The sequence below is a fragment of the Centropristis striata genome, chromosome 15 (genome assembly GCF_030273125.1).
Source record: "Centropristis striata isolate RG_2023a ecotype Rhode Island chromosome 15, C.striata_1.0, whole genome shotgun sequence".
Taxonomy (NCBI): Eukaryota; Metazoa; Chordata; class Actinopteri; order Perciformes; family Serranidae; genus Centropristis; species Centropristis striata.
The window spans coordinates 30,646,477-30,673,696 of NC_081531.1; the positions used below are offsets into that span (position 1 = coordinate 30,646,477).

At 39.9% G+C, this 27,220-nt stretch overlaps 1 protein-coding gene across 11 annotated transcripts in view; it reads left to right on the top strand.

Annotated features, from left to right (window-relative positions):
* Positions 1-27,220, top strand: part of LOC131986692 (RNA-binding protein Musashi homolog 2) — a 273,297-nt gene that overhangs the window by 81,838 nt on the left and 164,239 nt on the right. For all 11 annotated transcript variants that reach the window (XM_059351764.1, XM_059351763.1, XM_059351765.1 and 8 more), the window contains exon 6: positions 4,558-4,650. In XM_059351764.1, the coding sequence (XP_059207747.1) occupies positions 4,558-4,650 (93 nt within the window). The remainder of the gene's footprint in view (positions 1-4,557; positions 4,651-27,220) is intronic.

Here is a 27,220-nt window from a genome sequence, read left to right on the forward strand (position 1 = left end):
AGCTGGAATGAAAATAGACTACATTTTTAGGTGGATTGTGCACTGATTTTTCACCACTCTGCAAAGGTACCTCAAAAATAAAACTCTATTAAATAAAATGTAACATTATCATACATTATACAAACAATGTATTACATTTTAAGCCAATTCGATAAATGATAACTGAGATAAGTATCGGAAGATAATATCTGTCAGGCTCTACTTCATTACTTTAGTGCCGGCCATCATGAGATAGCTCCTGTAGCTTTTTCTTGATGACCTCATAGAAAAGGTCATGCTTTTTTTACCTCTTTTTTTATAGTTATATGGTTTGTCACTTTGTTCTGTTTGTCATTGTTCAAACCTGCTAACAGATGTCATTAAGAGTGCACCAGAAGCTTTTTACATTTTTGTCTGCCTCTCTGTATGTATCTGCGACATGCCTTCTATTACCATGGTAATGCACTAGCGCCGTAATTGTTGCAACACTTCACTTGCCTCACGCACTCAAGAAATTAGAAACCCATTCATGTCTAAGCACACATGCACTCAAACATGCACACTCACATGTGGGATGTGCAAAAATAACTGAATGTTTGAAAATGGGTTAAAGGAAAAACTGGGTTGAAGAGTGGTCCATTTTTAAATCTGTCAGCTTGAATTGAAATGTTGTTGAAAAGGACCTTTAAAATACTACACCAGCCAGAACTAAATGATCACAACTAATGTTGCTGTAAATGCAGTGAAGGGAATTTTCAGTTCCCTATTGCAGTTATTACTGCGTAGTGTATAATTTGGTTAAAACGAAAATGCATTTGTTACAATGTAAAATGATATGTGTCAAATTAAATGCAATTCCAGAGCCATGCCATCAAATCAGCTTGGTTATTTAGTTATTGCACTTGCTGCATATGTACATAAAAAACATCTCAGCAGTTCTTTAAGAAGTCAGGGAACAGCTGATAGATTTTCTGATGGCTAAAATATATTTAAAAAATCTTCTTGGTAGTTCGGAGCTTCCGGAGCTCCCCCTACAGATTTGGGGTGTATATTTCACAACAATTTCTACCGGAGCCTCAGAGTAACATCTGGGGTCTGAATTCTGAATTTGCCCCATATAAGAGACATACAGTGAACAATGGAATACATAACCTAAGTTGTCTGTAGACATAGATAGCAACAACTCAATGCAACAGCTTCTACTGAAAACAACCGTTAGCTTTGGAGCTAGCACGATAGATAGAATGGATGAACACATTTACAAACACTACTATAAGAAATAAGCAGAAAACGAAGAGGTACAGGAACAGAATCTCCAAGTCAACATCTGTTTTGGATCCCTCTGCTTCCCGTAGCTCTCGCCGTTCAGTGAACGCCCGACCGAGGTTCACTCTTGTGTGGTCCCTCGCTCTCTTCCTCTTCCTCACCTCCTTCGTCAGCAACTGTTTCTTAGGTCTTTTTGGTGGCTCAGCCATGACGAACATGTAATATTACGAACATGAACAGCTTGTTCTTAAAGCTAGCCGGCGTGGCTAACTGGTGCTTGACGTGTGTGTGTGTGTGTGTGTGTGTTTGTGTGTGTTTGTGTGTGTTTGCGTGTGCGTGTGTGTGTGTGTGTGTGTGTGTGGTGGGCTGGTTTTCTGCCAGGAGACAGCAGGGGGGCACCAAAGGCCGAAATTGGCACCAAACAGGTCATTTTACCATCATAATGATTTCTAAACTGTTTTTTAAGTTGAAAATGCTGCACAGTTCTGCTTTAACATCTATGAAGATGAGATAAACGTTAATACTCCTATGCAGCAAATGTTTCATCCATAAGCATAGAGGGACACAATATAAAGCCATGCGGCTTGTCTGTCAACATGGAGAGAAAAGTAGAGAAAGTAATTGTGTTGTACCAGGACTCAAGCAATCCCATCAGCTACTGGGCAGACATGTCAAAGTATAAAGGCATGCCTGAAAACTTGAGTGGTTATAGCCTGATGGAACAAGGCCGAGAAATGACCGGGGACTGGGTGGCCCAGAAGGGAAGCAGGACAAACAGCTGATGTAGAGAGGCAAGCATAGATGAACATTGACTTGTTTATTTTTTTTTACCCTAGATTGGCAATGATAAAAGTGAGTGATGTTGATAAATACTCGCACAGCCAGTTTATCAGCAGCTGTCTGGCTTGGGGTTGCCGGCGGCAGCATCCAAGGCTGATAACCTCTGAGGCCTGAGGCATGATGTTGGGAGGAAGAGGAGAAGGGGGGTAGAGGATGATGCAGCTGCTGGGTCTTGGCCAGTGTATAACCCTAAACCGGTCAGTTGATATTTTGCATTTCCACCAGTTTCAGTCAAATATTGCGAAGTAGGGGAAAAAAAACATAATCTTCCATAAGCTTCACTGAGAGCCTGCAATGCCCAATCCACTGCAGGAAATACAATCGTTGGGTGAAAAAAAAAATAGGGGGGAACTTCCTTATTCTAACATAATAAAACAAGAGTTTATGCTTCTAAAGCTTTGGGGTGAATTTTAGAGCATCTCAGACCCAGCTTATTTTACCTGTGCTAACATTAGCATAATACTTGTGTGGAGTTGAGGACATTAGTACGGCACAGTTATGCTTATGTTATGTCACAGTTATCATGGCTATATGCTTATGTTGCCATGTGAGGATAGTGATGGGCAACTCTGGGCTTGAAAAGTGAAGCAAAAGTCTTTTCAACCTGCATTCTTTCTACAACCAATAGGTGGGGACTCCATTGGCTGCAAAAATAAGTCCAATTATATGAAAATCTCTGAAAATCTGTATGTCATATTTAAGCCGTGAGCAGAACAAAATGCTGCTCCTATTAATCTATTAATGGATCCATGCTGATATTTTTACAGTTTGAGGGTACCGTCTTTTAAACAAACTTTTGTGGCTACTTTTTTTTATTTATTTGATTAAGTGTTCTTCTTGCAGTTGCCAGCACCTCTAGCCCTGAAGTACATGCTGCATGCAGAGCTCTTTCCTCTTACACCTTTAAATTGGAGCTGTACTCCACTGAATAAATGCAGACCACTGAAATATACTTATTTGACAAAAGTTGGCTTGCTTGAATTATATGATAAAATGATATACTAAAAATACAATAAGATAAACATGAAAAATCACACTCAAAAAAACAAAAAAAACCCAACATAAAAACCTGTAATAAGAGAGGGCCCATGTGTGGGAGGCTGTGTGCATATGTGCAGGCTATGTGCCTGTGAGACTGTGTGCACCTGGAAAGCACTTGACAGATGGTTACTTCAGTTCTAGCTGAATATTGCTTCTTCTTTCTCAGTGTTAAGCTTCTTTCATAGATCCAAAGTGTCTCGGTCAGCATTTTGATCAAGGTAGACTCTTTCAACTCTTTGATAGTTTGCTTTGCATCTCCGGAGGATGTTTATCCTGCCCTGGCCATTTACTATTGTTTGATTCTGGTGAGCCGAGGGAGATCAGACCTGTGACTTTCTCTTCTGTCTTTTCGGCTCCTTTTTTTTTTGTTTGGCAGTAGGATAACAGAGAGGTGCGGCAACATTTTTAAATGCCACATTCTATCAGTAAATCCTCTAATCTGTAGCAGGGATGTGGTACTTTATATAAGATAATAATGATTAGATGTTGGTTTATGTGTGTCTGAAACCAGCTGTACTGTTGTCCTTTCCCCTGTGCTAGTTAAAAGCTATTAGCTAAGGTCCAGCCCACTGTGTTCAGCCAGCCATTCGTATAAGTCAGATCAGGCCAAAGCTATAACTATTATACCACCAGAGGTGCCATAAGGACACTATACTATTCATTTACAATTTTTCTTTAACCTTAAAAAAAATGCATATCTATAAATAAAAAAGACTGGGCCTGTTCTCAAATGTTGGTGCATGAATAAATACCAGTTCATAAATTCACTGGTTAATTTTTAATCGTGTGCAAAAAAGAACTAGTCCCTCACATATTTTGCTCTGACACTGGTGTTGAAGAGATACTGTATTTCCATGAGAAATTGCCCTCCTAAATTTAGCATGTACTCTGTGCAGCAGATGTTCGTGCCCTTTTTGATGCCGTGGGTAATAATCCTTAATATTCTTGCTGTTTGAAACTAAATGAGGCTTTAATGCACTCTGATTCCATCTTCAAGCACTCATTAATTGTTTTTTTTTGAAAGTCCATAAATTATTTCTGTTGGGTTTTTGTGTGTTTTTTTTCCAAAGACAAACAGAAACTTTTATGGACGAAATGGAGGCCTTTACTTCTGTGACAGTCTGTTTTGATTAGAGCTTCAATTTAAAATGTGACTGTGGGGGAAATTCACAGGACGGCTCTGCTATGCCAAGAGTATTTTCTCCTGCCAGTACCTTCAGCATTTGTGACCTTGCTATAATACTAAAGTGTTTTTGAAATTTAATTGTGTGAATCAGTTTATTCCTGTTTAGCAACAATGTGTCCTCTCTCCTTTATATCCCCCCATCACAGGTGCTGCTCACTCTGTGTGTTTGAAGCCTCATTAAAGGTGTTGTGCAATGCATTTGAAGCCTCATCACTAATCCTCTCCTCTCGCCCTTTTCTTTCCAGATGGTCACAAGAACAAAGAAAATATTTGTGGGTGGCTTGTCAGCCAATACAGTAGTGGAAGACGTGAAGCAGTATTTTGAACAGTTTGGGAAGGTAAGACTGTTTTTATTATTATAGTGTTGGCATAATAACCAGCACTTTGATTCCCTTTCTTGCTCTGTTGTTTGATTTTAGATTATTTCCAAAAAAGTCATTCATAGATCATCATTAAGATTGAAAGATGATGATTTGTACAGTGTACCTCCCTGTCAATGCAAAAGTGTCAGTGTGAGACCACATAGCCATCATTCCACGCTTAACAGCAATCAGGAATTTGAGCCAGTGGCACCAGCTTGGCTTCTTTCCTGAAAGTAAGACAGATAAATCTCTATTGTGACAAGCAAACAACTGAAGATATGGCAATAGCTTCATACAGCCATGCCTGGTCTACAACATGCGTTTTTGCTCACACAGCAAACAAGCAATGACAACCACCTTCCATGACCAAACCTCCCATTGCAAAGAACAAAAAAAACCCAAGTATGTTGTCCTTTATCTATGGTAGTAAGACATTGGAAGCAAATATAAGTATAAATATAGGGTGATCGAAGTTAGGGTTGTCATATTGTGGCAAGACTATTCCAGTGTGTGAGAGATAAACACACCCAGTTCATTCAGCAGAGGCTTATATTCAGCTGTTTGTTCCTGTCTGCTGCAGCAGTTTCTGCATGCTGTTGTCATGGCCAATACCCCCAGCAGAGTGAGGCATATATGCACATCCTTCCACACAAGGACATGCATACTCTGCACACACATGCACACTCACTCTTGAGCGTGTGCACACGCAGATGGGCATGTGCACACACAATCACGATTTGATACAGTGGCAGCATTTCACAGATAATGTCCCCACACTGAGCGCAGATCCATTTCCCTCATGTCATATTCTACATCAGTCAAGGTCACCTTCAGCTGATACAGTCCCTCCAACATCAGCACTTGACCTTGAGTTTAAACAATTTCACTGAGGATGGATTTTTCATGGGCACATAATGTACCATGTCCTGAAGGAGACAAAAGAGCTGTTGTAAATTAATAGAAACTGTTATTTTTTCGTGCAGAGACAATATGCAACCAGCTCTCCCATATAAAACCCTGTGTTCTTTTCTTGACTGAAAGTGAGCAAGGTGAAGGACTTTGTTTGGCTCTTTATCTATGGAAGTGGCATTAAAGACCTCGCCATGGCCTGGTCTGCCGTTCCAAATAAAGCTGGCTTATTTGCACAATAGAACGTAGCAAGCAAATATTCAGCACGACTTTGCAATCAATGGATCTGAGAAAGGGCTCGAAATGATTTTCGACTTGATTGAATGACATAATTGACTTGATTATACAAAGTTTTTTCCTCCTTGAGGAATCCTCGAATGCTTAGGAGGAAACAAACAAATCAGACTGATTGAGCAAGATCTTGTGCATGTTTCTGTGTGTGCTTTTATAGCCTACTTGTGCATGCTTGGATGTGTCTGCAGTACTGCTCTTGCCATGCGTGAGTGTGTCAGCGATTAAGTGTATTTATGTGGGTGCATGATTAGGGGTGTCTGTGTGTGTGTGTGTGTGTGTATGTGTGTGTATGTTTGAGTGTCTTCAGCAAAAGGGAAATCAAAGTAGATATTGTGGGCAATGGAAGACACGATATAGAGCAAAAAGAAGTATCATTCTCTTGCTGTTTTGTGTGTCTTTCTTTTCTGCCTTACACATCCCAGGATTTATTAAATAACCTGCCTGTCACTGCAACCTACTATTATCGCCACATACACACCACTCTGAGGACTTATCCACAGAAGGGAAAACCAATTAATTCAGTTTCCCCTCCATAGAATCTTGGTGGCAGTATGTGTGTCAGTCTGTCAGTCAGTCATCAGTCTGTCTTTCTGTCGGTCCGTCTGCCTTCGTGCATGTCAAGGGGGACATTAGCCTGCATGGTCGCAGGGCAGCTAGTCATTTATATTTCTGGGAAGTATGTTTTGAAGCACTTATCAATCATCACGCAACTACAGCTTAAGGCGCCGACAAATGTTCTTCCTCACTGGGAGCAAGCCATTTCACTGATATTATTTTGCAAGCTCTGTGTTTTTGTGTGTGTATGTGTGTGCGTGCAAGGCAGCATAGGCCAATTAGCAGGATGTGGTCCTCGGAGATGGCGGTGGTTGGGAGGCAGTGGAGGGGAAACAGCTGGTGTGGCCACAATTGGGTCACAGGTTCTGTCTGTAACCTCCACACCACACCTCCCCTCCTTCCCGCCTCAGTCCCTTCGTTCTGTCTCCATTCTGTCAGGGGGAGAGGTGGCATTTGTTATGGGGAGAGGCTGACAGCTCTCATGCACATCAGTCTCACTGCCACTCTCCCAGCCGTCACCATTAGGAAAGAGCACATGCCCGAGACCTGGCACAACTTCAGAGGAGCCTCCTCCACAGCAGCAGCCACTTTTTTTTTTTTTTTTTGTCGCCTACAGTACATGCTGAAGGTGTGCATTTGAAGTGATTGTGACAGTCATTTGAACGGAACTGAAGTGTGGTTCTGTTTGACTGATTCTAATGCATCTCAGATGGATCCCATTACCTGCCTAATAGTAGCCACATCCTGCCTTCAATTTTTTTTTTCTCAGGCAGCACACTGCACCTTAGCCCTGCAAGCCAAATGAGACAATCTTATCAGCACTGCCTGGCCTCCCTTTATATTCAAGGACTCTTAACTGGAGGCTGCTGCTATTTCTGTCTTGCAATAAAGGCAAATGAATCAGTGTGCTGCTTGTGCTATTATGTGCAATTGTGCAAACGTATAAATTGTAAGGAAAGACAATGTTAGCCCGTAGAGATGCCCTTTTTGTTTTTTCTCCTACGTAGGCTTTGAAAGTCCCTTCTTTTTCCCTTATCTCTGATAATTGTGTTATTTTTGCAGTATCAGTGCTTCATGCCTTTGCCTTTGTCTGTGGTTTGCATGACAAGCAAATCACCCCCAAAATATCTGCTTAGAGGTGACGCCACTGAAAATGTTTTATGATGTTATTTTCCACAAGGTATTTATAATTCTTACATGTATTTTGACTCCTTTAGAGACTGTGCTTGATCTAAGGTCAAAGGTCAAGAAGAGCTAAATAATAACAGGTGTGCTTGTAGGGTCTTGAAAAGTATTATTTTTGTGCTAGTCAGAAGATCTACACACCTGCAAAACCATTTCAGTGCACAGACTTAAATTACACCATTTTCACATAAGGTGAAGGTTTAATAAGGTAAAATTACTTATTTTCATCAGGCCACCGCAGTGCTCTGTGGAACTTTTAAATTTTTTCCATGTTATGTTGATTTCTTTTTGATTTCTTTTTTTTGTAGGCCAACCTAAAATGCCCTCTCATTTTCCAATAAACCTAACACCTGTTCGCAAAACACCTATAACTCCAGAATGTTCCACTGAGGCAAGTCCTTGATTAAAGATGGGACTTGGTGTGATGACACCTTATAAATTTGGATCTAACTTACCAGCAGAGCCCTGCCCAGGCATGAAAGGCAGTTAAAGGCGTAATTAGCTGGGGTGGCTAATGCTTCCTCATTGGTTTATTGTAATCAGCTTCTGGGTGCATCTCATACTGCCCTTATTGGGCTAAGCTGAAACAACTCCTGCTCACTGACTCGGTTTCTGCACTCCTGTCTATTGGCTGGGCTTTGCAGTGCAAGCCTGAAGCTGACTTTTAGTTTAATCAGAGCTACTTGCTTCCATGTCACTGGGCTGCCACAATCGTCCCTTTATGTCCAGGCTGTCCTGGTTCTCATGCTCCACTGGTCCAGAGCCAGATCCTGGAGGTGGAGCTGAATGGGAGGAGGATGAGGAGGAGCTTAACCAGTTCACTGCCACTGGGTTCAAGAGGGATAAAGGTAGACACAAAGGTCACTAGAGCCTGGTCTCCTGAAATGGGACGAAGCTCTCAATGTCGGGGAAAAAAGAGTGACGACACCTGTTAGAGGACATTTGAAAGAAATAGATAGCAGTGATCTGATAGACACAGATCATTGTCAGAACTACAGCAGCAGCATGCTGTCCTCGTCCTGTTTCACCTCTGGCCAGCCGGGCGTCTGCATACTTCTCTCATTCTGTCACTGAGAGGAAGCAGATGAGAGGAAATTATAAAAGCATCAGAAAAAAGATTCCTTGGTTAGTGCATGAGATTCGTTCTGGGGCTTCAGTAATCTAATACCACGGCTGACATTTTGCGTGCCCTTAGATTCTGTAAATGGCAGAAAAAGAACTGTGTGACCGTCAGTTAAGGCTGCATGAATTTATTCTGCATACCTTCCCTAGTCCTGAGGCCCTTAACAGCATTGGATATTTTAAGCTATCAATGTCAGGGAAAACAGCCTTAATGATTTCCTACATCGTGACCTAGACATTTTCAGGTAAAATGCCGGGACAGCTGTTTTGTAATTAAAAACATCAACATTACAGATGCAAGAATGTGAAGGATTACATTCGTTGGACTAAAGTCAATCATTGAATATTAAAAACATTTCAAAAGCATTAGCATTGGACAAAAACAGCTCCTTGTTGTTCCTGAATATAACAGACGATGCATCTTTTATGGCGGTTGGCATCCAAAGGTGTTGCATTACCACCATCTGCTGGACTGTTCCTAGCCCCGTCTATTCTGGTGTTGCCGTAGCATTTGTGAAACGGCGCAAGACAAAAATGTTCCCGAAAGAATGTGTAAAGAGTAAAAAATCACCTGCGGCACCTTAACAGTTATGCCAGTCATTTATTGGGAACTATTTGTGAAGGAGGCTTAAGATAGCCGATTTAACTTTATAGATACATGTCAGTGCTGCTTTTAGTATCAGCCCTTAAAAAAGTGCATCTAAATCACTATGCAGAGATTACGAATCATCAAAAATCAATGATGTGACTTTGATAACGTGCTTCTTGTGTTAGCCGTTTGATTGCAGAATTAAATGTTACCTTGGATGACAGTGTTATTATGCTCTTACCGGCAACACACACACAGGGCTAATACTTGAAACTGTGGAGGTGCACATTAACTGAAGTGAGGGTTAGGGAGGAGCAAAACTCAAATATACAATTGCGTCATGTTCATTGGCTGAAATAGCAAACATGGATGATTAATGCAGAAAAAATATACTTTATATGCGCAAAAAGAACCTAATCAAAAGGCCACAGTCCTTCATTCCACTTCCTGAGCTCGTGCAGGTGCACATTTGCATGCCATTTACATGGCAGCTCAGAGTGACCACCACCACTCCAACGTTCCCGGTGTCCATCATCTGCTGACATTCTGTGATTGTTTCCTCTCTGCTGCGACTCACCCAATCAGTTGAGGATATAGTCTGGTTCCAGTGATTATAAGGAGTGATCAGAGCAGCAATGATGGAGCATGTGCCTTGCCGTGGAGATTTAGCCAGAGGCTTCAATCTCATTGCAGTCACTTGTAGTTAGTGACTGAGACTACCAGTGAGAAGGGCAGAGCAATATAAATGAATTGGCTATGAATGTGGATACGGCTGCCGTGCTGCAGGGACACGCAGGGGGAAAGGGCCAGTTAGACAAACTATTTCATATCCCCCTTGACCTTTATTTGCCCACTGGCCCAGCAACATTTCCAATAGAGTAGCTTTTAAATGGCCACTGAAGAATGGAGCTGTATTATTCACATCATTTTTTGTGTGTGCATCGCTGTCTTTGTATAAGAGAGTAAACGGGTGTGGTTACTGAATTTTTTCTTAAAAAGATCAGACCTTTAACAAAAGATTAAATAGTTTTTTGACTATTGCTGATCCTTGAGAATCCCTGCCACACAGCCTCTTCCAACATCTAGACGCTGTGCAGTATAGAGGGCTCACAAAGAGAGCTGTGGATCAGAGGAGATTGACACCTTTCTGTAGGTCCGTAGTCTCATCTCCCAGCTGTCCCTCCTGAAATGGCTCCCTCGGGATAAGCCGGGATTGGCTTGATTGTGTTATCGGCGACTGATCGGGTCATTGAATGATGGAATTTTGAGCCCCTGTTCTGCTTAAAGAATGAAATGTTTAAAGAAGATTGACTGTGATTGGATCAGATCCAGCACCTGCTCAAAGGGTCAATCAGGTGAAGGCAGGAGGCAGCAATCTCTGCTGGGCTATTGTGACATGAATAGAGGGGGGAATTAATGTGTGTTGGGGCGTTGGTGGTGGATGGATGGTAGTGGGGGGGTGGGGATGCCATTCAACAGGGAAGAGGTTGAAAAATGTCATCAGAGGAAGTGTCATGAGTAATTTGCAGCAGTCTCACCATCAAACCGTTGTGCAGGTGGACGCCTCCACCTTCACGCCTCCACCTCAGACTTGCAAACTGCAATCTAGTCTTTAGGGAATCCCATGTGGGAGAACACCTCCAAAGGACTGGAGATTCAAAGACGGATTTATTTCCCAGATGGATGGGAAATATGTATTGATATATGGGTTATGTATGCCTTAAAGATTGGCATTGAATAAAGGGTTTGTAGGGCGGGAGCTGAGTATTATTACATGCTAGGTCCAAGGGAATACTTTCAGAACACTGCATTTTGGCGTGTTTTGCTGCCTTGAAAATGGCTAAAAAGAAAATTCTAAAATTATGTTAAAGCATGAAAATAAATGAGCCCTGTGGAGTATTCAACAGTTATGTTTACATCCATCAACCAAATGTATTGTGTTTATCCTTGGTACAACAAATTACTGTTTAGGTCTACACAATAAATTATACGTGGTTAGGTTTAGGCAAAAACATCATAGTTTGGATGAAAAACCTTACACTATGCATGTTGGGTCACTTACATGATATGAATATGACGTATAGCAGTTAAAGGAACTTGAACTCTGGTCTCCTGGGTGGAAGTCCTGTATTTAAGGAGCAATCCAACTTTTAAATAAGTTATTTTGAGTGTTGGGTTGTGCGCCGACCTCACTTAATCAATGGACTAGGAATGATAAAGTAGAGTATCTTGTTCATTGTTTTAAAACATTAACAGTACATTTATAGTCCCCTAAATTCCTATTTCTCACAAAATGAATGGATGGATGGAATATATTTCCTTGCCATGGCTCAAGTGTGTGTTTAAAGTGTAGCGGAGATGAGAAATATTTTAGCTGAAGTCCACAGAAGCCAATGCCAGCCTCTGAGTGACAGACTTTGTGTCTCTGCATGTCACGGCCAAATGAGAAACAAAATGATGGTGTCAAATTTCAGCTCTCATCTGATAGGCTTTTTAAGTGGACGCAAATCTGCTTTTCAACCCAAATAACCCTTTTTCGTCCTCAACAGACTTTTTTTTTTTTTTTTTTTTAAACGGAGGGCTGTCTGTACTGCAACCCCCCTCCACCCACTGTAGAGCTCCAGCAAACCAGTGAGCATGAACCATGACTCAGCACCACCTGGAGAACAGGCAGTTGATGTAGTACAGCTCAAATGATGACGAGGCAGAATCCTCCCAGTACATCTGAGTTGAGACACGCAGCTTTATGGAGACATTTGTTAAGGTGTTTGAGTGCTCCTACGGATGGGTTTCCCAAACGGCTGAACAGTAAGGTGATGGCAGAAGAATGCTTGCCTTTAAACAGCTACTTATATAAGTTATAAACTAAACTCAATATTCCTTTTTTATTTCAAATGTTGCCATCTCTAGTTGTGGATTTTGCAATATAAATTAATTAATTAGAGAAAACGTTCAAAATGAGCAGTTACATTAAAATAAAGCAAGAAAAGCATAATTTGCCATCACCATGATTGGCTGATATCTTTTTTTTTCACATAGAACAGTGGGATTTCAGTGTAAGTGTTGAAAATGACTTTGAGTAGCCCATTGCCTGTGCTTCTTCAGCCACCTACTGCAGTGTGACCAGGTCCACAGGCAGCTCCAGCTCATGCTATGAGCGCCTCCCACACATTGCATATCTTTCTTGAAATCACCGGCTAAATGTTCTGACATGAAAATGTACACAATGTGCAACGGTTTGATGTGACGGGATAATGAAGTCTCAAAGGTTTCACTTATCTGAAACACTTCCAGTACTGCTCGCTGCTGTGTGTCTGGATATCTTCAGGTCTGTTGGTGTTAGATTCTCTGGATTTAAAGACTAAAGTCACCCACTATCTTAAATCATAGAGTTGTTAGGAAATTGCTTGTTAGGTTTCATTTCGACACAACTGTAAAAATCCAACATTGGTAGTGACAGTCTCATTACATCCTGTAATATTTAGCTGGGGCAGCGTAAGTAGGCCAAACAAAATGGGGTAATTGTAATGAAAAATGTAGTTTCAGCGAAAGATGTGAATAGTGCTTCCAGTTTAGCTCCCAACCTGTTCTAGTATCTAATCTCTAATACAGCTCTTATTTTTTATAAAGAAACTTTGTTTTTGTCCTCTTCTCTCTCTGTTTCATTATGTCATCATGGCTGAGTTTTTATTCTCTATTAAAAAGACAAAGAGTCGACAGCCATACACAATGTACTACAGCCCTTTAGTTAAAATTTCACATCAGCATGCTTACATGTTTAGAGTGTTAACATGCTGTTGTGAACTTATTGAAATTGTGACCTAATGGTGCCGGATACAAAGTCAGGGATCACAAATGTCATCAAGAGCCATCATCTGGGAACTATGTGTGCAATTTTTTTTTTTTTTTTTTTTTAATGAACTGCAATTTTGTTTCAGTATGCAAAACAATCATTGTACAACAATCCATACATATTATCTCTCACCATTGCTCTCTACCCTGAAAACAGGTGGGACAAACAACAATTCGATAAATCAATAATGTTAGAAATAATATATATACGGTGCTTAACAAATTTATTAGATCACTGACTGGTTCAGCCACAGCCGTCCTAAATTAACAGCATTAGTAATTTCCAAAAAACATTTTTATGTTTGTGTAATGGTTTATACATCAGTATGTAGAAGCTCTTTAACCCAAATTATATTTATAATGCTAAAATACAATTATTAATGCTATCCATGAACTTTCAAATGTACTGTTTTACAAAAAAAATGTAAATAGTAAAGCACAATATTTCTTGATTAAGATGTCAAGTTATTATTATTATTTTTTAAACAAGCTTTTGAAAGATTTCATCAAGGGTGTGCCAACAGAAGCCCACCATCTCCCAAAGCATAAAGTATTGAACAAAATGAAAATATGAACCTATTAAACCTACATGTATCCTCTGGTAACCATACATGTTTGTATGGCACAATTGCATGCTATCCTATAGTTAGAAAGGTCTGGACCAAAGTGTTGGTAGCTAAAAATGGTTAAAAAAATGTACTCAATTCTGATTCATGTATTATTTTCTTGAATAGTCTCATCTATGGCCTTGTCAGGATAAATAAGCACTTCCACTTAAAAACGTCAATTGTTTTTTTATTTTTTTATTTTATTATGACTCATACAATATAAAGGCCTAGAAAATGCAGGCATGCTGTTTGCAGAACATTGCAGAGAACATTTACTCAGATTTAAATTGACCACTGATTATATGCCTGGCATTATAGGTAAAGGTTTAAACGGTTCACTTATCCACCTATTCGCATGTGTCTTTAGTTAATAGAGGTAATCAAAGCCCTGATTTGGTCCTCAGGCACTGGAAATATACCAAATAATTGAAAGGTGGCTGAAATGGTGTGCAATGTAATTTGGATTTGTAATTTAAACACATTTTCTTATTCATTTATTGTCCTTAAGCGCTAATCCACACTCAGGTTGCGGGGCCTGGAGCCAATCCCAGCGACATTGGGCGAGAGGCGGGGTCCACCCTGGACAGGTCTCACAGGAGACAGACAATCACGCTCTCATTCACTGCTATGGACAATTTAGAGTCACCAATTAAACCTCAGTGCATGTTTTTGGACTGTGGGAGGAAGCCGGAGTACCCAGAGAGAACCCATGCTGACACGGGGAGTACAAGCAAACTCCACATAGAAGAGCCGCAGGCCGGAGTTGAACCGGCGACCCTCTTGCCGTGAGCCACTGCAGCCCCATTTTCTTATTGCACTGTATAAATAAAGGGATTGTAGTCTATCCTGGTCATTAACTGTTTAAACAATTAATGGTGACTTTTTAATCGTAAGGTAATCGTTTCTTTCTTAAGCCCTTTTGTGACAGTTGAAGGGAACATATGTCACCCTTTGATATTGATAAAAGCTCATTTTTATTTTAAGCTACCATGCTTCTTTGGCTGTCAGCAACTTGCAGGGTTGCTTTCATAGAGCAACCTGGGGCAGAAAAAACTCCAAAAAGGTGTTTTGACAGTAATACCAAGATTTATGTTACTGGTCGTGATATAACCTGTGTCCTTACACAATCAGCACAGGCCATGTTGTCATGGCATTAGTTTTTTATTCATCTACTTTTTTACCCACATTTCTATTTCGAGTATGTCACTTGCAGTAAAAAAATGCCATCTTTGGTACTTAGATGTGTAGAGCTCTACCAAGGTCAGTGGTGTGTGGAAACAACATGGATGCTACAAGGACGATGTATTATATTTTATTACCAAGAGCATTTAAACAACATCTTAATAGCTGTTTACAATTCGTACGACAACCAGGAACTAAGCAAATGGACCAGAGGGGTGTTCCATCAAGGTGGATTGAGGAAAAGCCTGGCCTATTATGATAAGTTTCGTAAATTTAAGTGAGAGATGTGTACCATTAAAGTGGCTTATGTGACTCCCCGTCCAGTAACCATGGTAACTTATACCACCGAACTAGCCTGCTCCGGGGCAGACTAACTGACGTGTCATATTATTTCTGATGGTGGAAAGTTTATACTTTTTTTTACATCACTTTTTCAGTTAACCCATTGTTTAATTCATGCAACTTTTGTTTTGGAGTGAACCCTTTCTTTGAAAGCTCAACATGTATAATGTAAGAAAAGTGTGCAAAAGTTTTTTTAGTAGCCCTTTATTCATTCATTTTGTTCTAGCTGTTAAGACAAAAAAACACCCCACATTAAATACAGTCTAAACCAGGACCTTCTGCCGCTGCTGTGGTAAAATGTATATTTACATCATTCTCTAGTAACTAAATCTCCAACTTAAATTTATTACATTTTTTGCTTTTTGTCTACATATCGCATTTTTTGTTTTCAGTTCCCATAAGCATATGATGTTTGTAAATCGAACCGACATCCTGTAAAAGAAAACGTGTCAAAGAGTAGGATGTGATCTCAATGTTAATTTATTAACAACAACAAATAACACAATAATTATTGAATTACTCGTGCGTTTAATCAGCCTGCAATTTCTTTGCCATGCCATCTCCCTGGCTCTGTTAATGGGAGCAGTATTGGCTGTTTTTGTGACCGTCGCTTGATATTCTTCATAAAGCTAGCGCTGCTTTTCACCTCTTTTTGTGATATCGTATTGTTCCATGATCGATTAATACGGGCTGCTTATATGCTCTGCGCTCGCCCACAATGCCGGCCTGTATAGTCTGGGTTGAGTTAGCGTTGACTAGACGCGGCTGAGCTGCGTTAGTTGGGCGGCTTTAGCTTCAACTGAAAGTTGGTGTTAATTCTTACCAGGCTTTTTTTTTAGCTGGGTTGATGGAACACCGCCCAGGTAAACCATTACATATGTTTGGAAACATGTTTTTCCAATTTTTCAAACACCACATGATCGCAACACAAATGCCCTATCTTGCGATATTAATGGAAGAAAAAAATAAAGCATTCTGTATTCTGCTCCATATTCAAACAGTTCATACTTAGCCCATTCACCCATCCACCACGTAATATAAAAATAGGTTCAGGAGTTTTTCTATAAATATGTCTGCTGACAGACAAACAAAATGAATTAAAAACATGACCTTCTTTGGCTGGAGGTAATATGGACAAATAAATAGATAATTTAATCACCATGGAACAATAATACTATTTTCGATGGTGAATTATCAAGTCACGATGCCATTTTTGTGTACATAACCCTGTTTGTTTTTCTACTTGGAGAGAGGGGGAATGGAAAGATATTGATGGAGATGAAGGGGTTAAATATTAGGTAGATCACAATATTAATGTTAAACGTATTCCTCTTATTTTGCATCATGCACGTACCATAAATTCAGCTGGTGGAATATAAAATAATGCAGAAGCAGGATTGAAAAATAAGTAATGGCATATCAACAGCACTTGTCAGTGATTCTCAGTAGTGAAAAGAGGTGATCAGTAATTACCTGCGACTTTTCTCTGGTTGTGAAAACAGAAAGCACTTTGGTTTGTGTGCTGAGGTTAAGGTTTGGATTAGGGTGACACATCTTGTAGGTTTATGTTTTGGCTAATTTATACATGTGTATAAATGTGTATCTGTCTGGCAGTCATTATGTTTTCCTTTGTTCTGTTGACCCTCGTGTTTGATTTCTATGCATTATTGTGTCTGTGTGCTTACTGCTAAGAAAGGAATAATAATGTAGTGAGTGAGCAGACGTGCATATGATGCTAGAGAGTGACAACAGATCCCTATCTTAGCTGCCATGCCATGAATAATCTTTAGCTTATTTTCTGGAGTGGTATCTCAGGGTTCTGGTCGAATTGTCTAAAAGCTAAATAAATCTGCTTGATTGAACTAATGGCACAGAGCCAAGATCTGGCACCAAGTCTCGTCTCTCTGCTTAATCTTTTTGTCACGGACACATTGACCAGGCTCATACACACACATATATATGCACACACATACACCGAAGCTCCCTCCCAAGCCACTTCCTGATCAGGAAACTTTGAACCCAACATGTGGCCCATAAGTCCTGTCCACAGGTAATTAGGTTTGATGGTTAGTTGAGCAGAAGCATGGATTTTATCCTTCTTTCCGTCTCGCCTCCTGGAGGGTTGCCTCAACTTGTTTTTGATAAGCCCACTGCCAGCCCAGCATCCGTCTCTTCCAGCTGAACACACATTGTAAAAGCCACCAAGGAGCACTCATTCCATTTAAAAGACGAATTACCCACTAAAATAAAATTATGTAGACTGAAAAAGCATGTGCAAGTACAAGACTGAATATGCATTTTATATTTTGATTGAAAAATTAACCTCTCCATACATATTGAATACCTGATTCTGTTTTGTGGTAAATCACAGTGTATTTCTCCCTCTAGTGGTTTAAGGGAAGCCAGCTGTATTGGATTATGATGGGCAGGGATATGTTAATGTTCCCTTTCACTGACACTCAGACCAACTGGTGGGAGTATTGTCCAAGCAGAAATTGTATTTCATTAAATTCACTGAATTGGCTTGACCAAATTAGTGTCACTTAACATTTTGTCTTTGGTTTTCCTCCCTTTTTTTCGACTTCCTTTTTTTTTCGAATGATGTCCTCAAAAAACTTAACAGACAATTTGTTAAACCTGAATGCATCTTTCAACCCATAGCGTGTGTGCTTTGTGTTCGCTGCTGGTACCAAGTTGGGGTGAAAAGCCAGAATTACATTGGAAACAGCTTGGAATTTCATTTGAATGTGATACGAGGTGAACACAAAATGGACAGGCGGTATCATGCACAAGTGACGGGTTGATTGCATCGAAGCATCTGCCAGCGACTCTTCCAGCTGCCAACTCGCTGTGTGAACGAGAGGATATCTGTGTGTGTGTGTGTGTGTGTGTGTGTGCGTGTGTGCGTGCGTGCGTGCGTGCGTGTGTGTGTGTTTGAGCAAAAAAGTTACTTTCAGTGAAGAAAGTAACAGGAAATATGAGCTGTCATTACAGCTGTGGGTCTCATTAACCAGCCCTTAATATTATTTCTTGTTGACCATGTATGAATACAGCATATTGGTAATGTTTTAAGGATGCATACTGCATGCATCAGTTTGATTGATTTGTTTTTGACATGCTTGAAATTGGCACAGGGTTTTGTACAAATATTATGTGTGTGCATGCATCTGAATTGAGTGTGCCGGTTTGTACACAAAACACACTCAAGAAGTAAATGTCATTTTGACCATCTGCTTGTGCAGAGCCTACTTTGGCTCAAACCTTGTTTAATGTGGAAATGGTATGTCAATAGAAGTGACATGCTGACACCACACTACATCTTAATAGGCACATGGAACACACAGTCAACTTCACTGAAAAAGAAAACATTCAAAAGAGACACTCAGTTTCCATGAATTTATTCTGGGGAAAAAGAGGTGAACCACCTGACACAGCAGTGATTCATGTAGAATGTGGGATAAATGATAGGGTTAAATTAAAAAAAAAAAGAAGAAGAAGAAAATGGAAAAAGCAAAAATGTTATCACAATTTTACAGTCACTGTGTTTTAATAGAGATATGTAGTGTTTCCATCCAGTTTCTTTCCTGCCATAGTTTGCCCATTTAAAATATCTAAGTTTGTGTGTGTTTTTATAGTCTGAGGAGTAGTGCTACAGCACACCATTTAGCTGGCTCCAATGCATAGTCCAGACATGGCAGTCTTCCCTGATTGTCTTCGTCCAGCCAACCCAGCTACAGCTGTGTGCTGGTGTAGGTTGTGTTGATGCCAGTGAGTGTCTGCACACACCTCAAATGGCCATGTTTAAGCAGACATGCCTGAACACACTGGAGAAGACCACATTACCTGCATCCACACAGCATATTGTGTTATGTACAGTACCTGCTACTAGGGCTGGGTTTTGCCACTGATTAATTTTAATCGATCCAATTACGATTCACAAGATACAATTGCTTATATTTTAGGTACAAATTTCTCTTGTATATGGAATACATTTTCAGAGACTTAATGCTGTAAATTGTACAAGGAACCCTCTGCAGTATTACAATTATTAATGTGTACATTCAGAATAGTATTCAGAGATTTGTGGTATCCAAAATGCAACCAGACATCTGTTTTGCAGCTCCCGACCAGGGGTTGTTTCAACCCAATATTTTATAACTTCTGAGGGCCGTCCATCATTTTGACACTTTAGAAAAATGGGGTGATCTACCATTATTAATTAAAGTAAATCACACTCCTGTCCTGCAGGTGGCGTGTGCATATTAATTATCTCTGGTGGTTTTCTTGATCTCACGAGCAAAACTATGCTTTCCGGCCGTATTCAGCTAACGGCTCTGAGCGCTCATTAATATTCGCTCTGAGTGCCGGAGAGCTGTTAGAATACACAGTTCAGAGTATCCAGAGCTTCACAGTGTAACGTTACTGTGGGCCCTCTGTCTTAGCAGCTGGAGCAGATAAACAGCTGAAACTGCAGCTAACTAATACAAGCATGAATAACACTACATAGAAGAGCCCAGCCAATACTGGATTTTTAAGGCAAGTGTCAATACTGATATACTGACAGTGTTTCACAAATCTGAAAACCAATATAATAGCCTATTTTTTTCAACTGCTCCAAATTTTTTTAGCTAGTTGAGAAAAACTAATATGGTTATGTTCCTATCTGCTAATATAACAACAGAATAGGACAAGTGCATAAATAATAACCAGCTTCTGTCATTCCTAAATTAATGAAGCAATAGGGCAATTTTACATTGTCAAAACAATATTAAAAAATGTTTATCATGTATGTATTTCTGTATAATTTCTATCATGGTGTTGAAAAGCCAGCAGGCATTATGGACTTAACTTTGCACATGGAAAACGATAGAGGCACTGTGTTGCTAAAAATAAGTATACAAAATGTCTTTAAAATGTGGCTACAAAAGACTATTTTTTGTTTATTGAATTACCAGACATCATGCTACATCATGATATAATTGGTTATAAAGATATTAAATTATCTACATCGGATAGAGGATTTTGGCAATATTACCCAACCCCAGATAAGATATATAAGTTAGGCCTATGTCTTGTGTTTAAACGAACACAAACATTTTTACAAGGATCCCTCTTTTTAAGGATATATTTAAGATTTAAGGATATACTACAGACTTGCACTCTCAGAAGATGAGCATCTAAGGCTGTAATGCGTACAAGAATATCGAGTTATATTTACTATCTGATGCTAAATATAGATGTTTGCTTTTGTCTTTGGCAGTTGTCTTTCTTTTCTTTTCCGGCTATAAATACTCTAAAAGAAGAATGCAGATGAACACATGACGGCAGCTCATGTGTTTTAGAGAGTGAGTGCTATTTAAACAGCACGACTTCCATCCCACAGTGCAACAGATTTGAATTAGCAAAATGGCACATAGATCAGAATGATGTTTGTAAATTGCTTTAATGTTTTGCTTTTGCAAATTGGTAAAAAAAAAAAAAAAATGGGAAAAAGATTTGGTTTAGTGCAAATTTTCAACCAATGGTGTTCTTGTTTTAATTAGAAATCATTTAACTAAATTGCCACATTGCCATCTGGTTTGGAGATACAACACATGCAAAAGAGGTGCCATTTTCCATTTACATAAGGAGGCAAACTTGTCAGTATGAATGGAGTTTTAGAAGTGTAAGGCATGTCACTGTCTCAGAGCAAAATTTCAACAAGTTGTGCAAAATCTCTCGAAAGGTTTTTATGTAGATCTAATCTTAAACGGTCTGTTTCGTCACACACTTTGCAACATTCATTAATCCACGTTGCACCATTTATTTATATTCTGTGTCGTTAATATGATTAAAAAAACAACAACTATATTTATAGTTATCTATATATAACACTCTTTCATACTTGGATTTGCCAGATAGGGCCAGCATTCATTACTACCTGCAGCCCAGACACACTCCTACTCTGTCTGGCTGGCTGCCCAGTCATTGGCAGCTTGCACATGTGGCCAAACTGTAAATCAGATTCAGACTTTCCATTCAAGTGCCCTACTCAGGGGACTGCACTGGCCTTTATTCTGACCTTGTGGACCTTTTTATAGGCTTAGTAAAGAGCAACAGAAAGGAGATAGCTCCATAGTTCACACAGAAATGAAGAGCTGAGTGTCTCTTACCTTTGATTAAAATCTAACCTTGCGGCATTTTAGAAAATTTGTGCATTTGAGGTGCACCTTTTTTTTGGAGTCTAACATTTCGGCGTTCACTGTAAATCATCCACAGTTTAAGCATCCTCATGGAAATACAGAGTGATGTGATTTTGAAATTCTCTGCCATGTGATGAAGATTTGTTGTAAGTGAGCCGCATGTTTTGGTCTTTGTCCCCCAGCAGCTGATGCTCTGGAGAGAGTTTGCCAGGGCTCAAGCTGTTCAGTCCCCCACCCCCTCCCTGTTTCTCTATCCCCTCTCTATCTCTTCCTTCCATCACACCTGATTGCATTTGACAAATGCCCCTATTGGCTCCATATCATCAGGTGCAGTGGAGGCAGCCTAAGACTATATTACTCTGCCCATATACCACATCTGTTCTCCATTTTGCATGGCTGACACAATTGCTTCTGCAAGGTTTGAATAGGGCCAAGGCCCTGTCAGTGGGACAGCTTCATGAGTCGCAGGTTTCATTGGCTAAGGGAAGTCCTGGTGAATGAGTTGGACATGGCTTCTAGCATCACCGCTAATCTTTTAGAAGGTGTGGACAGGACACGAGGGACAAGTTTATACACCATGATAAAAATCATGTACACATAAACTCTAATGACAGATGAAGGGTTTGGCGTGGCATCGGGGCTGGCTCCAGCCCTTTGACAGCTGGGGATTTGTTAAGATTCTGGCCTATTCAATTCATTTCAACATATTGATCACTAAACTGACGCTGCACTTCGGTCTACATTGCCTGTTAAGCATGCAGCATTGTGCATACACTACATACATGAGGGTTTTTTTCAACCGACAATGATAATGACCTGCTTTTCGTGGCCAATAAAAATAAGATAATTGATCATTTCACATTTTTGTCTTTTAAAAAATGCGTTTATAATGTGTAGTTAATGTGCACCTCAGGGTAAGAAGATGTAGTGAGCAAAGATGCTTGATTTAGTATTTCAGCCCTGACCTAATCTAACTGACATCAAAAACAGTTCTAACTCTTCAAATGTTAATTATATTTTTGCAAAGTTCATAAAAAAAATTAACAAACATACATTTGCCTGATAATTCACATTTAGTATTTTAACTTAATCTGTCAAATCAGATATGGAAATGTATTAAATATGTAATACCAGTGATAATTGATCAGATAAATGGCATTATCCAAATAATACATAATAATATACATATATATCATGCAACTTTACGTTCTGTATCTAATGTTGTAATTGTAGCTACTGGGATGCTGTTTGATTATAATTAAATTTCTGAATTATGTATAATATGAAAAAGCATTTACCACCTTAGAAATTAAATAAGACAACAGTATGTCTCCTGGTTAAATCATAATTCCTCAGAATCTGTTTCACTTGAGGAAAACGGTGTGCACAACAACATATAAAGATCTCAGTTTTATTTTTTTTTAAATACAACAAATGTAACTGTTGTGAAAAAAATGTATTTCAAAACATCGATTACATGCTGTAGATAACTATCACTATAAGCCAGGCTGTGACATCATTCTGTCCCAGTCTGTGCTCCAGCAAAATAATATAGATGATGGTAGTGTTTTGAGGCAACAAGTGAGCTAATCTGCCACTGATAGCTGTATTACTACATTAGCCATCTTGACCTGTAACACATCTCCTTACTGGCTGATTATTAGATACAGACTTTGAAAGTGACTTTGGGGAGATTTAAGTGGGGAAAACAAAAGAGCACTGGAGTGCCTCCTAACAGGGAGAGACGCTGATGGACTGTCATGACCAGCGTTTCATCAGCAGGAATGCAAGTAGGGGTTGGCACAGTAGTCACCATGTGGTGGCAAGGTTAGGTCACATCAGCTGCCTCTGACTCCCATACAAAGAAAGGCAACACGGTAAAAAAATAAATCTCTCCTTTACCTCGATTTCACTTGGTCGATATCTTTGGAATTACTTTCACTTTAGAAGAAACAAATTGAGGAAGGAAGATAAAAAGAGGTGATGGAAAAATATTGGATTAAAAGTCACAAAGGCAGAGAGGGGAGGGGCAGAGACTCAAGACTGCCAGAAAGACGGATAGAGTGCCTCAAATCTATGGGGTTCCTCATGTGCGTCATGTGCTCTCATGAGTCAACCAGACACTGCACCTGCTGGGTGGTAATTGGAGGGCTTCCTGGGAGAGGTGGCCACAGCTCTGCTTTGCCTCTGGGCCACCCTCCACAGTCTGAGCCACCTCTAATTGGCACAGCACATCGCCTCGCTCATAGTATGCACTTAGTCTACAAACTAGCTATATTAATGATTTATTGATGATCAGTTAATCATCCTAAATACTTTCGATCTATCAGGAATATATTTAAAATGTTTGCTCATAATGGTGATCATCAGGTTAATGATTCCAGTATATTATTCACTAGAGGTGTAAAAGTCACAGTTTGGTTTTTACCTTGGTTTAGGATTCAAGGTTTGGTTTGGGTTTGGCAGAGGGAAATAAATCCACTTTTATAAGGATAGGTTTCTTTTCATTCAACAACAGAGAAAATCCTCTCGCTGCGGTTTGAAGCATTCGCCTCTGGCAACTTTGGTAAACAATGTTTATTATAATATAAGAAACATTTCAGTAATTTCCGTATTACACTGAACAAACACTTCCCCAAAAGGCAACAGGCTAAAACATTTTATAACGCTGAAAATCATCTGTTATCCGATGAAATTGAAAATACCAAAATAAGTAGAATAATGACAAATAAAACAAACATTTATCAAAGTGATGATCGCCGTCTCTGTGCGATGCTGTCCAATGTACAGTATCATGTTGTTTTATACACACTGTGTGATCTCTGTGCGACTAAGTGCACCGCAGTAACTGAGGCTATGCTATAAAGCATTGATTTTGTATTTTAAACGCTCTCATGATTGATGAATTATTAATTGCAAATATGGCAAGTGATTGATAAAATACAATCTGCTTAACATTTGCATCCCTACCACAGACACTCTGGCTTTGTAAGTGTGGCTAGTTAGCTGTGCTGTTTCCCCCAGCCCACCCATTAGTTTAAGTGGGGGGGGCACCGGCGCCATATGGTAGGTCCTTGACTGTGACAGACTGACACATTAGTCATTGATGGCTCACAGCCTCTCGGATGATAGGCAGTGCTTAAAAGGCTGACCTACAAACTCACACACACACACACACACACACACACACACTTAATTGATCCTGAAACACTCACAGTAAATATAGAGGCATTTTTACAGAGGTCGTGTCAGCTCAGTCAATTTGGCAGTAATGTCTGTGTAAAAATAGTGAAATGAGAGACACAATAGAATAATCATGGCCGCACTAGTTATGACCCCATGATAACAGGACTATGGATCGGGCTGTGTCCATTTGCTCAGTTAATTTCACGCAACATGGCAACATTGTGCATCTTGCCACAGCGTTTTGAAGAATTCAATGATTGGCCTGATGGTGCGCTATAATTGGCACTCAAAACAAAAGACATATTTGTTCCTGATTGGCCCAGGAGGGGTTCTGCCTTATTCTTTAGAGACAGCACATTTTCCTCTCACCTTGTTTTTAATACATTTTTACAGCCTAATCTTAAATAAATGCAGTAAATTCCCCTCACTTGTGATGCCTAGTGTGTTTATATTGGACAACCAATAACCAATATTTAGTTAATCCAAAGTAAGTTTGTCATGATTTAAATTCTGTTGATCTTTATGAATCGAGACATGCAGTAACATAGTCTTCGGTAAATGGTAAATGGACCGGCACTTATATAGCGCTTTTCTAGTCGCTTTGCGACCACTCAAAGCTCTTTACACTACAGACTGCGCTCATTCACCCATTCACCCACACATTCATACTGGTGGCAGAGGCTACACTAAACGGTGCCACCTGCCACCATTAGGAATTCATTCACACACCGATGAACGCAGCAACGGGAGCAATTTGGGGTTCAGTATCTTGCTCAAGGATACTTCGACATGTCGGCTGGCATGGTCAGGGATCGAACCACCGACCCTCCGATTAGTGGGTGACCACTAAGCCACAGCCGCCCGTCAGTGCAGACTGTTCTCCTCTCAAAAACATCAATGTAGGTCATATGTACAGCGAAATACAAGCTATATTTACGTATTACACCTGCAATGCGTCCGCCGCCATCTTGCTGACGTAGTTGTTATTGACGGCTAAGCAAAGTTAAAATGGTGGATTCCCACATTCAGTTGGAGGTAGGGTAGGGGTGATGGATGGGTCGAACAAATCCAACAAATGACTTTCACACGGGAGAATGGGGTTCATTCCATGTGAAAACAAAAATAAACGATCTTTAACTTATGCGAATCAGGATTTTTTAGTTTAGTTTTTTTTTTGTGTTTTTTTTTAATGTAACTTGCGGTAGTCAAGTGTGTGCTATTTTGTTAGCACACACATGATGTGTTAATATACATATCCATCACTTCTCAACACCTCATGTAACTGCCTGGAGGGGTGAAGAGGTCGGAGCCTAGAGCCAAATCTAACATGTTCTGCTGTTCTGTTGCAATAAACATTTATAAAACGTGAGTTGTCTGACTGAAATGACATTGTAGAATTGTAGAATTACAGATGGCCTGCACAGCGGTCTGGATGTGATTAGCATCAGCCTAAGGGAGCTGTAAGCCTCTACTTTTAACTCCTCAACAGCACCAAGGTGCTTGCACGTCCTGTTTGAAATGTGTCATCAGCTGTCCTGGCAGGTACGTTGCCACATAAACCTCTGAAGTGACGGCACTTCTTGCCTGGAAAGGTCATCACAGGAGTGGGTTAAATGTCCCCCGGAGGAGAGAGAGCGGCAAGCCAGACAGTCTGTGATTTGTGTGAGTTTTACGCTGCTGGAGCTGCTTCGCCTCTCTCAATGACCTTGACCAATTCTCCCTCAGTTTTAACTTACAAGTCACTCTCTAGAAAACTGCCTGGCCACCATGTGTCAGATGTGCCAGAAGTCATTAGTCTTAGTCTGATTGAGGAGCCGAAGAAATTAAAAAAAGGACTGCCATTAGAGGTCAAGCCATCACAACAACTGCACACAAAACATATCCTCTGTTTTGGTTTAATCCAATTAGACATCCAATGAAGCTTCAGTTGTTTTCAGGCAAGCCTGATTAACTTTGTTGTGAATAGCTGTGCTTGTTCCTGTTATTTTTCCCCTTCCTTGTGTTTGCTCTGGAAGCTATCAGCCTTTTCTACTTCTTAAATTACTTCATGAAGAATAGTTGCAAGATTATAGCTAAAATAATAATCACAGTCGTTTGCTTAATTAGGATTACCAGTAGAGCATTTTAAATTGACAGAAGGGTTGCCCCCATATTTACACCATAATCGATATACCTAGAGATTAACTACAATATACTTACCGGCTACATAGATGGAACAAAAGAATGGACTGAATAAAGGGTCGGTGCACCCATATTACAAAGAAAAAATGTTTCTCATTTATCCCTTGTGGTATCTAGCCATGCAGATAGTTTTGGGTGCATGCCCTTGTGTCTTTTTTCCCTCACCTCAGTACATTGCAGGTAAATGGAACTCTGTTTGTGGTGCTCACAGCACTGAAACATTACATTTAAAAACATTCAACAGCAACATCTCTCACCTGAAACACAAACCTCTCTGTGAGCACTCTTCACTGCATGGTCTACTTTCTGGCAAACCAAAACAGTGTATTTTTATATAATAATGAAGCAATTGCAATAAA